This window comes from Hyperolius riggenbachi, chromosome 11 (genome assembly GCF_040937935.1).
Source record: "Hyperolius riggenbachi isolate aHypRig1 chromosome 11, aHypRig1.pri, whole genome shotgun sequence".
Lineage (NCBI taxonomy): Eukaryota > Metazoa > Chordata > Amphibia > Anura > Hyperoliidae > Hyperolius > Hyperolius riggenbachi.
The window spans coordinates 124,137,322-124,150,094 of NC_090656.1; the positions used below are offsets into that span (position 1 = coordinate 124,137,322).

The following is a 12,773-nucleotide window of genomic DNA, read 5'->3' on the forward strand; positions in this document are numbered from 1 at the left end:
AGCTCGGGGTGTTGGTCGTATATGTTGGTTCCTTGGAACCCTTTCACCCATTTTTATTTTCCTGGAGAGCAACCTACATTGTCGAAGACTAAAAACCCCGAGTAAGGATGGGCTTGCCTCAACAGCTGTTGCACTATGGTTGCTGGTCTTGAAACCTATTCTTGCACATACCATTGTTGAGTGTCCCATGCCCTCAACGTGCTACACTATCAGGGGGTCCTGGTGTCCCTGTCTCATGTTTTGTCTCCTTTGGTGCCACACCCTCTATAGCCAAATGATAAATACTTACAGTCACACTCCCAGTGCCAGCAGCATAAGTCATCATCTGGTACAGCTACTGGTGGGCGTCCATTAGCACATGTAATCAGAGGTGGAGGTTCACATTTCAGCTCAATAATCTCTACAGTGTTGTTTTCCAGACATCTTGCCATAGTACAGTTACACAGCATCCAGGTTTCATTATGCTGGGAAAATAAATTAATTTAGAATGGTTACTGCCAGGGAGTAAAATTTACCACCATGACTCTGTCATTAGATAGTACAAAATATTGCTCCACAGTGCATAGCAACATACCCAAGAGATTCAGTAGGATATCTGTACATATAATTCAAAAGAACATTGGTAGAACAATAGTAATGATTGTTGTTAATCATTCATAAACTGCTTCTTGACCTGTATCCTAAAAATTATTTCAGAATTTCTTTAGGTTTTTCAGCCATGGAGAGAAGCGCTTTGCGCAAAATGGCTGTCGGGAATCGGGATCTTTTTGGTTCAACCCCTTACCTTACCAATACTGGTATGTCTGACCATTTATGCATCTGATGATATGTCTAAGACTGTTTGGCACACTTGCACATACCAATAAAATGTGTCTCAGCAGTGCTGGCCACAATCTCTCTTTGAACTAACTCATATTCTGCACTCATCATGGCTTTAGCATGCTGGCTGGCTGAGTATGGGTACAACTTCCCACAGAGCCACATTTCATTGAAGAAGCACTAAACCACCAAATTAATATTGAGATGTAAAAATGTGTGCTTAAGAGGCATGTCCTTAGATTATGATGACATACAACCTCAGGAACACTCCAGAGTGGTTCAAAATAATTTAATTAAAAAAAAACATATTCAAATGTTCACAGAAGTTTTGAATCAGGATGATACCATTTATTGGCTAACTTAAAAGAATAAGAGTGAGCAAGCTTTCGGCTGTAAAGCCTTTGTCGGGCATCAATCCTGTTTCTCAGTAGGGTATTATACCGTGTTAGCTATCAGTAAAAGCAAGGCGATTTGAATCAGGATGATACCATTTATCAGCCAACTTAAAAGAATAAGAGTAAGCAAGCTTTTGGCTGTAAGGCTTTCATTGTGCTTAAATCCTGTTTATATGAAGTAGAAAGATTAACTACCTCACGATTGGGTTCAAATGGACATCCAGGAGGCTTGACTGTGGGGATTGTAGTTTGCTTAGTAGTTGTAGTAGTAGTTGTAGATGTCATAGTAGTATCTGGTGGTGTTGTGACCGGTGTGGTTGTACTTCTTGGTGTCGTTGTTGGGGCAGTTGTAGTTTCTGCTGTAGTAGTGATTGTTGCAGGTGTTGTGAACTCAGGTGTAGTTGTGCTCTGTGATGTACTTGCAGAAGTAGTTGGTGCGGTTTCTGTTCCAGATGTTGTGGGAATTGATGTGGTTGTTGGTGGTGGGCAAGACCAGTGATGCACTTGTATCTTACAATCATCACTGCAAATTACTTTGTAGCACACCGTTTGATTGGCTACTCCAGTAGTTATTTCACCTGAGGGGGCGGAAGAAACATTTCAGCCAAGTGCAAATACATAATATTTACATTCCTATTTTAAACCTATATGCAGGAAATCTAATAATAGTATCCCTTACTAAGCATACCCATTCTTACCACACTTTTTCTACAATGTGGTAAATCACTAACACATCACTTTTTCATCTGGGGAAAGTCATCTCTACAATTGGTCTACAATCAACTCATGTACCAAGTCACACAAAGAGCTTATACGTAGATAAGTGACTACACGTTTTTTATTTAGCTGAATCCTCTATATGGATCCTAAAGAGAAATTAATAACAGCCATATTGTCTGTATTACCTGGAGGATATGGAGTTCCGTTGAAGATACAGATGCATGGAGTGGTGGTATGTACTGAAGAACAAGAAGAAGAAGTTAGGCAATCATACTATTAACATTTCAGTAGAGAAAGTTCAATGCAATGAACAGTGGTATGAGCACTTTGTATAAACATATATATGGATCATACAAAAAATGCAGTAGAAAGCAGTTCACTTTGTAGAGCATTCCCCCTCCCCCATCCCTGAGTAAACAGTAATGGCTGCATCCCATCAGTCTTACTGTTTCTAGCTGCTGCCTACCCATACTTACAATCCTGTAAAGGGTCTACATGGCTGCCCTTTTCTCCCCGTATTCATTTGTGTACATGCATGAATACATGATTTGTCACACAAGGCATGCATTAAGGCTGCCATGCTGCAGACACTTTTTCCCACAGCTTGAGCACAAATGGAAATGGTGGGATGAATGTCATGTAGAAGGGGTAAATGGAAAAAAACAGCAAGGCCCTTCTGCTCGGCTACTTTCTGTGGTATGGGCAACTAGGAGGAGCCATGGAAGAAAATTATTTGTATTCACTTTTATTAAGTATGAGTTTTTTGCTCCTAGGTTTTATGCACTTTACCTAGAAACATCCAGCTGATTTGCCAGTAAAGGTAAGTACGTAAGCAGGATGTTTAGTGGTCCACCTTAAGGTCATCAAAAAAGATTTAAGAGCTGCATGTGAGATTAGAAGAATCACATGGTAAGTCATGAGATTTGACACACCTTAGCAATAACAGTATTTTGCATTAGCAGCAGTAATATCATAATTAATAAAAGTTTAATATGTTTAGTATTTTAGTATAATACCACTAGTTGCTTTACTAAAATTAGGGATGTGAAGTAAAATTCCATAAAACAGTTTTGCTTTTTGTTTTTGTTTGTTTTTCTTTTTTTACTCCACACTGAGCAAAAACTCCCCTATGTTCAACAAGACCTTAGGAGGACTAATGACTGATACCTGTCATCCCAAGTGATTACGGTAATCAACTGTCAGCTAATTAATCATTAGGATTTTATGGTTTGTCATTGATGGGTTTGTATACAAAGGTTTTAACTGCTGGCTTGAGGTTGGAGATCAGTTATTGTTTTCTAATATTCTAGCCTGGGCAAGTCTTTTATAAAATACCAGCTTTCAACTATTTTTTTTTGCTCTGCACACTGACTGGCCACCTTCGCTGAATTTAGCCTGGCATGTGCACCATGTTTCAAGTTTTTCTATAGATACATTTTGTGACCATTGGAGCATTTGAGGTGGTAAAAAAATTGACTTTACCTTATGAATTCTCCATGGTCCTCAAAAATCGAGGTTTTGTGTGTTCTGTGGCTAAATATGTTACCACTAAGAGCTGCCCCTTTTTACATTTTGCAAAGCTAAAAAGTATGCAAAAGTAGGCTCCTCAAGATAGCACTGATATACTAAGTAGATATCTAATCAGTAGCAGCACACAGATAGCTACAGAAAATCCTACTTCCCTATCTCTTGTAGTCTCTCTCCTCACCGTTAACCGCCTGGTGGCTTTAAAAAGTTGGTAGATGCAATCTTGGTTGATTAAGGCTGGTTGCTTGCGCACATGGTGCTGTGCGTTTTGCAGGTGAGCCTACCGCAGTGCATTGCACCATACCATTTTATGCAGATTTGTCCTTGCAGCAGATTAAGCCAACAGGGAAACCTACATGCCCCATTCCACAAACGTTTACGCAACAGACGTCAGACAGGAGGTGCTCATGCACCCTCACTGTTATGCATGTGCGGGCCGCACCGTGACCGCAACAATCTATAAAGATTTGAAGATTAAAGATAACAAACAAGAGTTTGATATGGAGTTGGAGTGAAACCCACAAGAGACAGGGGCCCAAATACAATTCACTTTTACTCCTGAGTTTTCTCCTAGGTGATATTTATAAACTTGTCAATAAAATGCCTTTTAAGCACCCAGAAAGCAAGAAAAATACTCAAAATCATTTTGATAGTACTTTTTCACCTACTTTTTGGTACTTTTTAGTTAAAAAGTGCTGGAAAGTTCTTTGCTTAAACCAAAGATGAAAAATTATCTCCTAGCAGAAAACTCAAGTGGAAAAGTGAATTGCATATGGTCCGTGATTGGTTGTGTAGACTTTATTAATCAGATTGGATTTAATGATTGTTGAGCACTGTATAAACACACTGATCTACTTGTAATATATAAAGATTGTTGCTGTGACTGCCATGCAATTGTGTGCCATCTGGAATCCCTGATGACACTTGGCAACATGCTGCAGTCTTAAATTATTATCAGAATGTCGTAAGGTTGCAGCTATCTTTATACTGTTAAGGCCCATTTCACACTACGGTGGTGTCGCTCTCCCTCGCCACTCCCCCGCCACAGTGACCATTGATCTCCATGAGGTAGGCCACAGTACCAGTGGTGCAACTGAAGAGTTTCTGGTGATGCAGGGGCTGCAGCGTGTCACCAGAAACACTTCCATGTTCATCAGAAACACTTAATTTACAACTTCATGCTGGCACTAGTCACAGCAAACTATACTCAGGTAAGACATGAGCTTAAAATCCCTAACTCTGATGCAAGGTGGCATCTACTGAACATCCAATGGTAATAAGTCTACTACTACAAATCAGCTGCAGTGATATTGTTTCTTCACTAACAGTTTACTTGTCCTCTGTTCTGTCATACACACTCAGTGGCGTAGCTAAGAAGTTGTGGGCCCTGCCCCTGATGCAAGTTTTACAATGGGCTCCCCCAAGCACTCTATACATAACAATTGATACAGCGCACCAAAACCTGCCAATGGCAACTACAATGTCAGAGGTGCAAGAAGGGGATGGGGGACAGTTTGTTAATGATTACCACTATTCAAAGTATCTATAGAAGTGATTATTATGAGCACAGGACCAATAGAGAGCTAATACTGTAGTTGAGGGAGGGCCCTTCGGGGCCCCTCTGGCCCGATGTGATCGCTACCTATGCAACCCCTATTGCTACGCCCCTGTACAAACTATTGTTTCCCAGGCATTGGCAATGGGGCAGCCGCATAGCCCATCTGGCAGGAGAGGAGAGATGAAAGATTCTTCTTGTCTGAGGTTCTCCTAACATGTTTTCTCTGTCAAACAATCATAAAACTTACGACTCTGTCCTTGAGGAGTTATAGTAGGTGAGAAAATAGTGACTCCGAATGCTGTGCGAAAAAAGAACAAACATTTTATTAGATCCAGGCTCTGACAACTGGCAAAAACTAACAGTATTAATGTTGCACATTTAACATTTATTTAAAGAGAAACAGCAACCAAGAATTGAACTTCATCCCAATCAGTAGCTGATACCCCCTTTCCCATGAGAAATCTTTTCCTTTTCTCAAACGGATCATCAAGAGGTATGGCTGATATTGTGCTGAAACCCCTCACACATTGTGTTGTCAAGACAAGTTTCCTGTCTGTGAACCTCATTGCAGGGCTGCAGTCCTCTGTGCCAAATAGGTTCACTTATTCTCTCACGTGTCCCGGCCACTTGCTCCACCTCGACCTCCATCTTCAGCCTAGCCGCCTGTGTCTTCTCCATCTGATGCATGTTATGTGTAAATAACATGTGCCAGGCATAGAGAGGTAGTGTGCCTGAAGACGGAGATCCGGACAGAGCAACCACCAAGACAGATGAGATATTTCAAGACAGCTAAACTACCAAACATGTGGGGCCAAGGGGGGCAGTTGGGCAAGCAGAGGAGGCCCCCTGGGGGTTCCAGTGGTGCAGGGGCCCTGGAGCAATTGTCCCCTTTGCTTCAATGGTAGCGCCGGCCCTGAGAGGACTGCAGCCTCTGGTATCTTAAACACTCGGTGTTTGATGGTGACCACCTTTTTAAAATGTGTATTTAGGTTATGTATCTTATTTGATTAAACACTTATTCATTATATATTTTTTGATATTAGGATTTTAAATAAATAACTTCCTGACTAGACTAGACTTCCTGGTGTGCACTGAAGGGCCATTTTTTTTTTTATAATTGTTCACAGTATTTCATTTCTGGCATCATGCATGCAAATTACATGTAAGAAAATGTATGAGATTGTGATACTCAATTAGCAGGTTATTCCCCAGGTGTCATCCCTGTTTAAATATTAAAAACACAGAAACATGGCTGCAGCATAATTAGTATTCAAGACCCAACATGCTAAGAATTTCAATACACTATATTTGGGCTCTCAGTGTCTCCTGGAAACTTCTTAGAAACTATTCAGTATCTCTCTACTTGTGTGAAGGGATCTGACTTTGCCAAAACTAGCTGCATGTTACGTTGGAGAAGTAGCAGTGAAAACATATTATGGTGCAGTGTTTGCTACTTCAGGATGCAAGATAACATAGCATGTATTAAAAATCTGCCCTAAGTACAGGTATACATTAAACTGAACTGGTTCAGGTCATGTGACCTTAATTTTTTTTTCTCCCACAAGCTTCATTCGACATATGAAATGTAATATATAGGCACTTTATTAAAGTGGATTTGTTATCAAGTTTCATCTGTAAAAAACATCTCTAAAACAGCATAAAATTACCAGCTAAAACCACCTGACATGTTTTCAAGGGTTTAAACTCATGCTTTATGCCTGGTACACTACACACCATGCATGTTTCCCATCTGATAGATAGGTTTAAACGATTATTTCTGACAGACCTGATCTGATTCCTCATTGTTTTTATGAACAATTTTTCGATCACTTCTATACACAATCGTTCAGAAATGCAATTGGAAATCAGATCGGACCTGTCAGAAATAATCAATTTGACCCATCTATCTGATGGGAAATTGCATGATGTGTACCGGGCATTACCCTTTATTTAGCTGCTAATTGACAAGCCTGTCATTGCTGGGCAGAACCATCAGATTGTGCTGGAAGTGTATACATCGTGCAAACAAGGCAGACAAGTTTCTGCTGTACTGGGGGGAGGGTGGGAAGCATTCCTCTTAAAGGGAAAAAATGTTTCATGGCAATACCACTTTAAATTACCAGAGGGAAATTAATAAATAAATGTGCATGTAACTGAGCTTTAAAATGCACACATAAAATCTGATCCTATTGTTTACGAATCTTGTCGTTTCCAGTAATGAATGACAAGCTGGAGCAAAACTAAATTGATCTGATGTGTACCACCAGTAATATTGCTATTATCCACAAACTATTGTGTAGAAAGACAAGAAAGAGGGACAAGATTACAGGCCAGAGCAGCACAAGCACTGCCATTGAGGCAAAGGGGGCAATTACCCCAGGGCCCCAACCACTCCTGGGGTCCCCCACTCCGACAGACCCCCCAGGTGGTCACTGGTCACCCTAGACTGCTCCCTGTGATGCCCTTTTGTTCTGTAGCTGATTTGCCTTGTAATAAATCACCTATCCCGGCGGCAGCTACTTTCCAATCTCTGTCTTCAGCCACACTGCATGCGTCTACTGAAAGCCAATCCATGTTATTTACACATTACATGCGTTGGATGCAGAAGATGCAGGCAACTGGGGTGAAGACAGACAGTGAAACAGCAGCCACTGGGACTGGTGAGCAGGGGCGTTTCTAGGCCCCACTGGGCCCCCCTGCAGAATTTCTGAGCGGGCCCCCCCCCTGGGGTCCGCTCGGGGCCGTTTTGGGGGCTGGAGGGGTCGCAGCATGAGAGGAGAGCTTGGTGGCACACCGGTGGGGAGGGGGGACATTCCCCCCCCTCCCTCACCTCGGGGCTCTCCCCTCTGCGCTCCCCTCCAGCTTAAATTAGAGTCTGGGCAGCGGCGGGCAGCAGACAGATACATACCTTCCGTGCGCTCCAGCGTGTGTTCCTCTCTCTAGTCTCTGACGCAAACTTACTGTATATTATACAGGAAGTTCGCGTCAGAGACTAGAGAGAGGAACGCACGCTGGAGCGCACGGAAGGTATGTATCTGTCTGCTGCCCACTGCTGCCCGGACTCTAATTTAAAGTGGAGGGGAGCGCAGAGGGGAGAGCCCCGAGGTGAGGGAGGAGGGGGGAACGTCTCCCCTCCCCGCTGAGTGTGGCCATGGCTTTCCCCTCATGCTGTGTCCCCCCCAACCCCCACAAAACGGCCCTAAGCGGGCCCCAGGGTGGGGCCCGGGCCCCCCGCGGGAGCAGGGGCTGCAGGCCCTATTGTTACGCCAGTGCTGGTGAGTTATTACAAGGCAGCTCAGCTACAGAACATGCAAGAGGCACGGGGAGCAGTTAGGGAAAGACCAACTCGGGTTCCGGCAGTGCGGGGGCCTGGAGGCTGAGTTTGCTAGGGGGTTAGGAGGCCCTCAAGTTACATTTGCAGCGGGTCCCCTTGTGGCTTAAACCAGCCCTTGGCAAGAGCATGAAACATTGCATGTATCTGAGATGCTTCTGATATGCTCCTGGGATTCACGTTTTCTCCACAAGTTTGCAAAGATTTTTATATCATATGCTGCTTTGATGCAAAAAAGCAAATGTTGAAAAGCGGCCTCAGTGTAAGTTTGTGGCTCCCCATTGGATCTCCTTCAATCTTTTCTTTAACCACTTCACCACTGAGGGGTTTTACCCCTTGAGCACCAGAGCAATTTTCACCTTTCAGCGCTCCTTCCATTCATTCGTCTATAACGTTATCATTACTTATCACAATGAAATGAACTATATCTTGTTTTTTTGCCACCAATTAGGCTTTCTTTAGGTGGGACATTTGCCAAGAATTATTTTATTCTAAATGTGTTTTAATGGGAAAATAGGAGAAAATGTGGAATTTTTTTTTATTATTTTTCAGTTTTCGGCCTTTATAGTTTTTTAAATAATGTATGCTACTGTAATTGAAACCCATGAAATGTATTTGCCCATTTGTCCTGGTTATAAAACCGTTTAAATTATGTCCCTATCACAATGTTTGATGCCAATATTTTATTTGGAAATAAAGGTGCATTTTTTTTCAGTTTTGCATTCATCTCTAATTACAAGCCCATAGTTTATAAAGTAACAGTGTTATACCCTCTTGACATAAATATTTAAAAAGTACAGTCCCTAAGGTAACTATTTATGTATTTTTTTTTAATTGTATTTTTTGTTTGTTTGTTTTTAATTACCAAAAAAAAAAATTGGGGAGTGTGGGAGGTAATGAGTTAATTTTTAATGTATAACTAATGTATTTGTATATGAAAAATGCTTTAGGGTGTAGTTTTACTATTTGGCCACAAGATGGCCACAGTGAGTTTTTGTTTATGCGACCTGCAAGTGTACAGGAAGTACGCTTGCAGGAAGTTCAGGGAGGCTGGGCAACTTTTTCTTTCACAATGATCGCGCTGTTTCTCGTAGAAGCAGCTGATCATTGCGGGGGGCTTAGATCAACGAACGGGAAAGGTTTTTCCCGTTCATTGATCTCCGGGCAAGCGGCGGCATGCACAAGTGCGGGGGGCGCACGGACGAGCGAGCGGGAGCGCGGACAGTGGCGGAAGCGGCGTCAGGTACGGATTTCTTCGTCCCTTGGTGGTAACAGGGTGGAAAAAGGGACAGAGAAATCCGTACCGCTGGGGGTGAGGTGGTTAAAGAACCTTCTAAAATGCTCCAGAATAGCAAGTAAGAAGCATACAATAAAAATTCAAGTATGCCCTTATCCTGGTCACATGTACTGACCAATTGACTTGAGTGATTTTTATTAGATTTACCCAATACTGTATATCAACAGTGCAGGTAGTTTGCTAAAGCAGTTGTATAATCAAATTGTATTGGGTACGTAGGGTAAGATTCACAAAACCCTGTTAATCTTAATGTGTGCAGGCAGCGCTTGTTAAGGTTACCAGGGTTTAAACAGATTGAGATGTAGTTGTTGCATACAATAATGTAAGTTATGGAATTTATGTGACATTTAACAAAATTTGCATTAAATACAGGTACATTTAAAGTGCACTGCTTGCACATGTTGAGGTTATTTTTATTATAATATAAAACTAAAATGTTTTGTTTCTCTTACTTGTTGTAGCCTCTGAAGTGAATGTAACTTCAGGAGTAGTTGTGGTACTTTTGGTTGTAGTCTTTGGAGTTGTAACTTCGGAGGTGGTTGTAAATTCTGGAGTAGTTGTGGTCTCAGTTACTGTGGTGGTTGGTTGTGTAGTTGCAGATGATGTTGTACTTTCAGCTGTTGTCTTTGTAGTTGTAGGAGTTGTAACTTCGGGAGTGGTTGTAAATTCTGGAGTAGCTGTTGTCTCAGTTACTGTAGTAGTTGGATGTGTAGTTGTTGATGATGTTGTACTTTCAGTAGTTGTTTTTGTAGTTGTAGGAGTTGTAACCTCTGAAGTGGTTGTAAATTCTGGAGTAGTTGTGGTCTTAGTTACTGTAGTGGTTGGTTGTGTAGTTGTAGATGATGTTGTACTTCCAGTTGTTGTTTTTGTAGTTGTAGGAGTTGTAACCTCTGATGTCGTTGTAAATTCTGGAGTAGTTGTGGTCTCAGTTACTGTGGTAGTTGGTTGTGTAGTTGTGGATGTTGTTGTACTTTCAGGTGTAGTTTGTGTAGTTGTAACTTCTGGAGTGGTTGTAAATTCTGGAGTAGTTGTAGTCTTAGTTACTGTAGTGGTTGGTTGTGTTGTTGTGAGTGTTGTAGTTTCAGTTGTATCCTGTGTAGTTGTGGGTGGTGTAGCATCTGAAATGGTTGTAAATACTGGAGTAGTTCTGGTTTCAGTTACTGTGGTGGTAGGTTGTGTAGTTGTAAATGATGTTGTACCTTCAGTTGTAGTCTTTGTAGTTGTAACCTCTGGAGTGGTTGTATATACTGGAGAGGTTGTGGTCTCAGTTACTGTGGTGGTAGGTTGTGTTGTTGTGGATGTTGTAGTACTTTCAGTTGTAGTTTGTGTAGTTGTAACTTCTGGAGTGGTTGTAATTTCTGGAGTAGGTGTAGTCTCAGTTATTGTAGTGGTTGGTTGTGTTGTTGTGAGTTTTGTTCTTTCAGTTGTAGACTTCGTAGTTGTGGGAGTTGTAGCCTCTGGAGTGGTTGTAAATTCTGGAGTGGTTGTAAATTCTGGAGTAGTTGTGGTCTCAGTATTGGTGGTGGTCGGTTGTGTAGTTGTAGATAATGTTGTACTTTTAGTAGTTGTAATAGTCGGCGTTGTAATGGTTGTAGTTGAACAGTGTGGTGGTGGTTCATTACAGCAGTAAACACTGATTTCATAGTTGTAGCACACAGGTGGTAGTCCACTCTGATCTTGGTTGTTGCATACCAGGCCAGTGTTGACATCACAAGTCACTATCTGGCCCAGCTGTTCTAGTGACATATCTGGGAATCTCTGTGCTCTGCAGGAAATGTTTTCTGGCCTCTCACAAATATCAAAACCTTCCTTCCTGATGTTCTCATAGGTTTCATAGTCTCCACCATTTGGCTCATATTTAGGATAACTCACATCAAACCACTGGGACCACTCACAGATAGGAACACAGGAAGTAGCTAAATAAACACAGATATTTATTAGTTAAGTTTATATGGAGATGCTACAAGAAAGTATGAGCAGTAGTAACAAACTTATTTTTCAGACCATAAGATGCAATTTTTCTCCCCCAAAAGTGGGAGGAAAAGTCCCTGCGTCTTATGGTCTAAATACAACATACAACATGTGTCCCCATCACAATGCGAATGCACATACCTGATAGGGACCTGAGCGCGCACACCTGATCACAAACCGTGTACCTGCTGATTGTACTTGCTCTTCCTGTGTCCCCACAGTACAAGCCCCATACCTGCAGCAGTCTTCGGCCACTAGTCACTGCTGCTGTGACTTGGCAGCTGACCAGGCTGAGGGCGGCATTGGGCAGGTATCGGACAAGCTGTGGGCTTAAACAAAAATGGATCCCACAGAGAGCCGGAGGAGAGAGGCTCCTGACATGGCTGCTGCTGATTGGTACAAAGCCGTGTCAGTCACGGCTGCCACTAAGTGATTGGCTCCGACAGTCTCTTAGGCGGGACCACCGTACCATCATTGGGACAATCACTGAACTCACTTAGTTAATGATTGGCTCAATGATGGTGCAGTGGACCCATCTGCAAGCCTGTCGGCGTTTGAATTAATATAGTATATTACTATTGCAATTGTATTGTGATGATGATAGAGTTGATAACGACAATGACTGTGACAATGATGACAATATTTTGTATGGAAAAATGAACATTGCTCCTTGTAAAATGGACACCTTGTATATGTCTTTTCAATTTTATGGCTTTTTGCTAAAGGGGACATGAAGCAAAATACTGTAAAAAGAAAATGTGGCACTACATAAAGCAGCCTACTATGCTATCTATCTCAACACTTGCACACTCCAACCTTCATAGGTGTAGGTTTTTCTTGTATGTGTTTGGCTTTATTAAAAAAAATGTATATGCCGCCATGAATGCGCATAATGTCTTTTCGTAACTTTTTTTTTAACGGTAAATATTTATTGGTTTATTAGAAATGGTACAGTACATAAGCATGTTGATTCATAACAAATAGAAAGTACCAATTAGTTGGAAGGAGAAACGAAGGAACAATATATCACATTAAAGCAGAACCACTATTCGTACTCAGAGAGTTCCATTAAAAAAGCAGAAGTATGGTCTGAAAGGATCAACTGTAAAATTAAACAGTTAAGAAAATAATGTAATGAATGAATAATAATAGTAA

At 41.7% G+C, this 12,773-nt stretch overlaps 1 protein-coding gene across 1 annotated transcript in view; it reads right to left on the minus strand.

The window, feature by feature from the left end:
- Positions 1-12,773, minus strand: part of LOC137537706 (mucin-2-like) — a 165,527-nt gene that overhangs the window by 45,539 nt on the left and 107,215 nt on the right. The window contains exons 38-42 of the mRNA XM_068259642.1: positions 10,100-11,563; positions 5,267-5,317; positions 2,120-2,173; positions 1,410-1,792; positions 290-464 (exon numbers count right to left, since the gene is read on the minus strand). Of these exons, the coding sequence (XP_068115743.1) occupies positions 290-464; positions 1,410-1,792; positions 2,120-2,173; positions 5,267-5,317; positions 10,100-11,563 (2,127 nt within the window). The remainder of the gene's footprint in view (positions 1-289; positions 465-1,409; positions 1,793-2,119; positions 2,174-5,266; positions 5,318-10,099; positions 11,564-12,773) is intronic.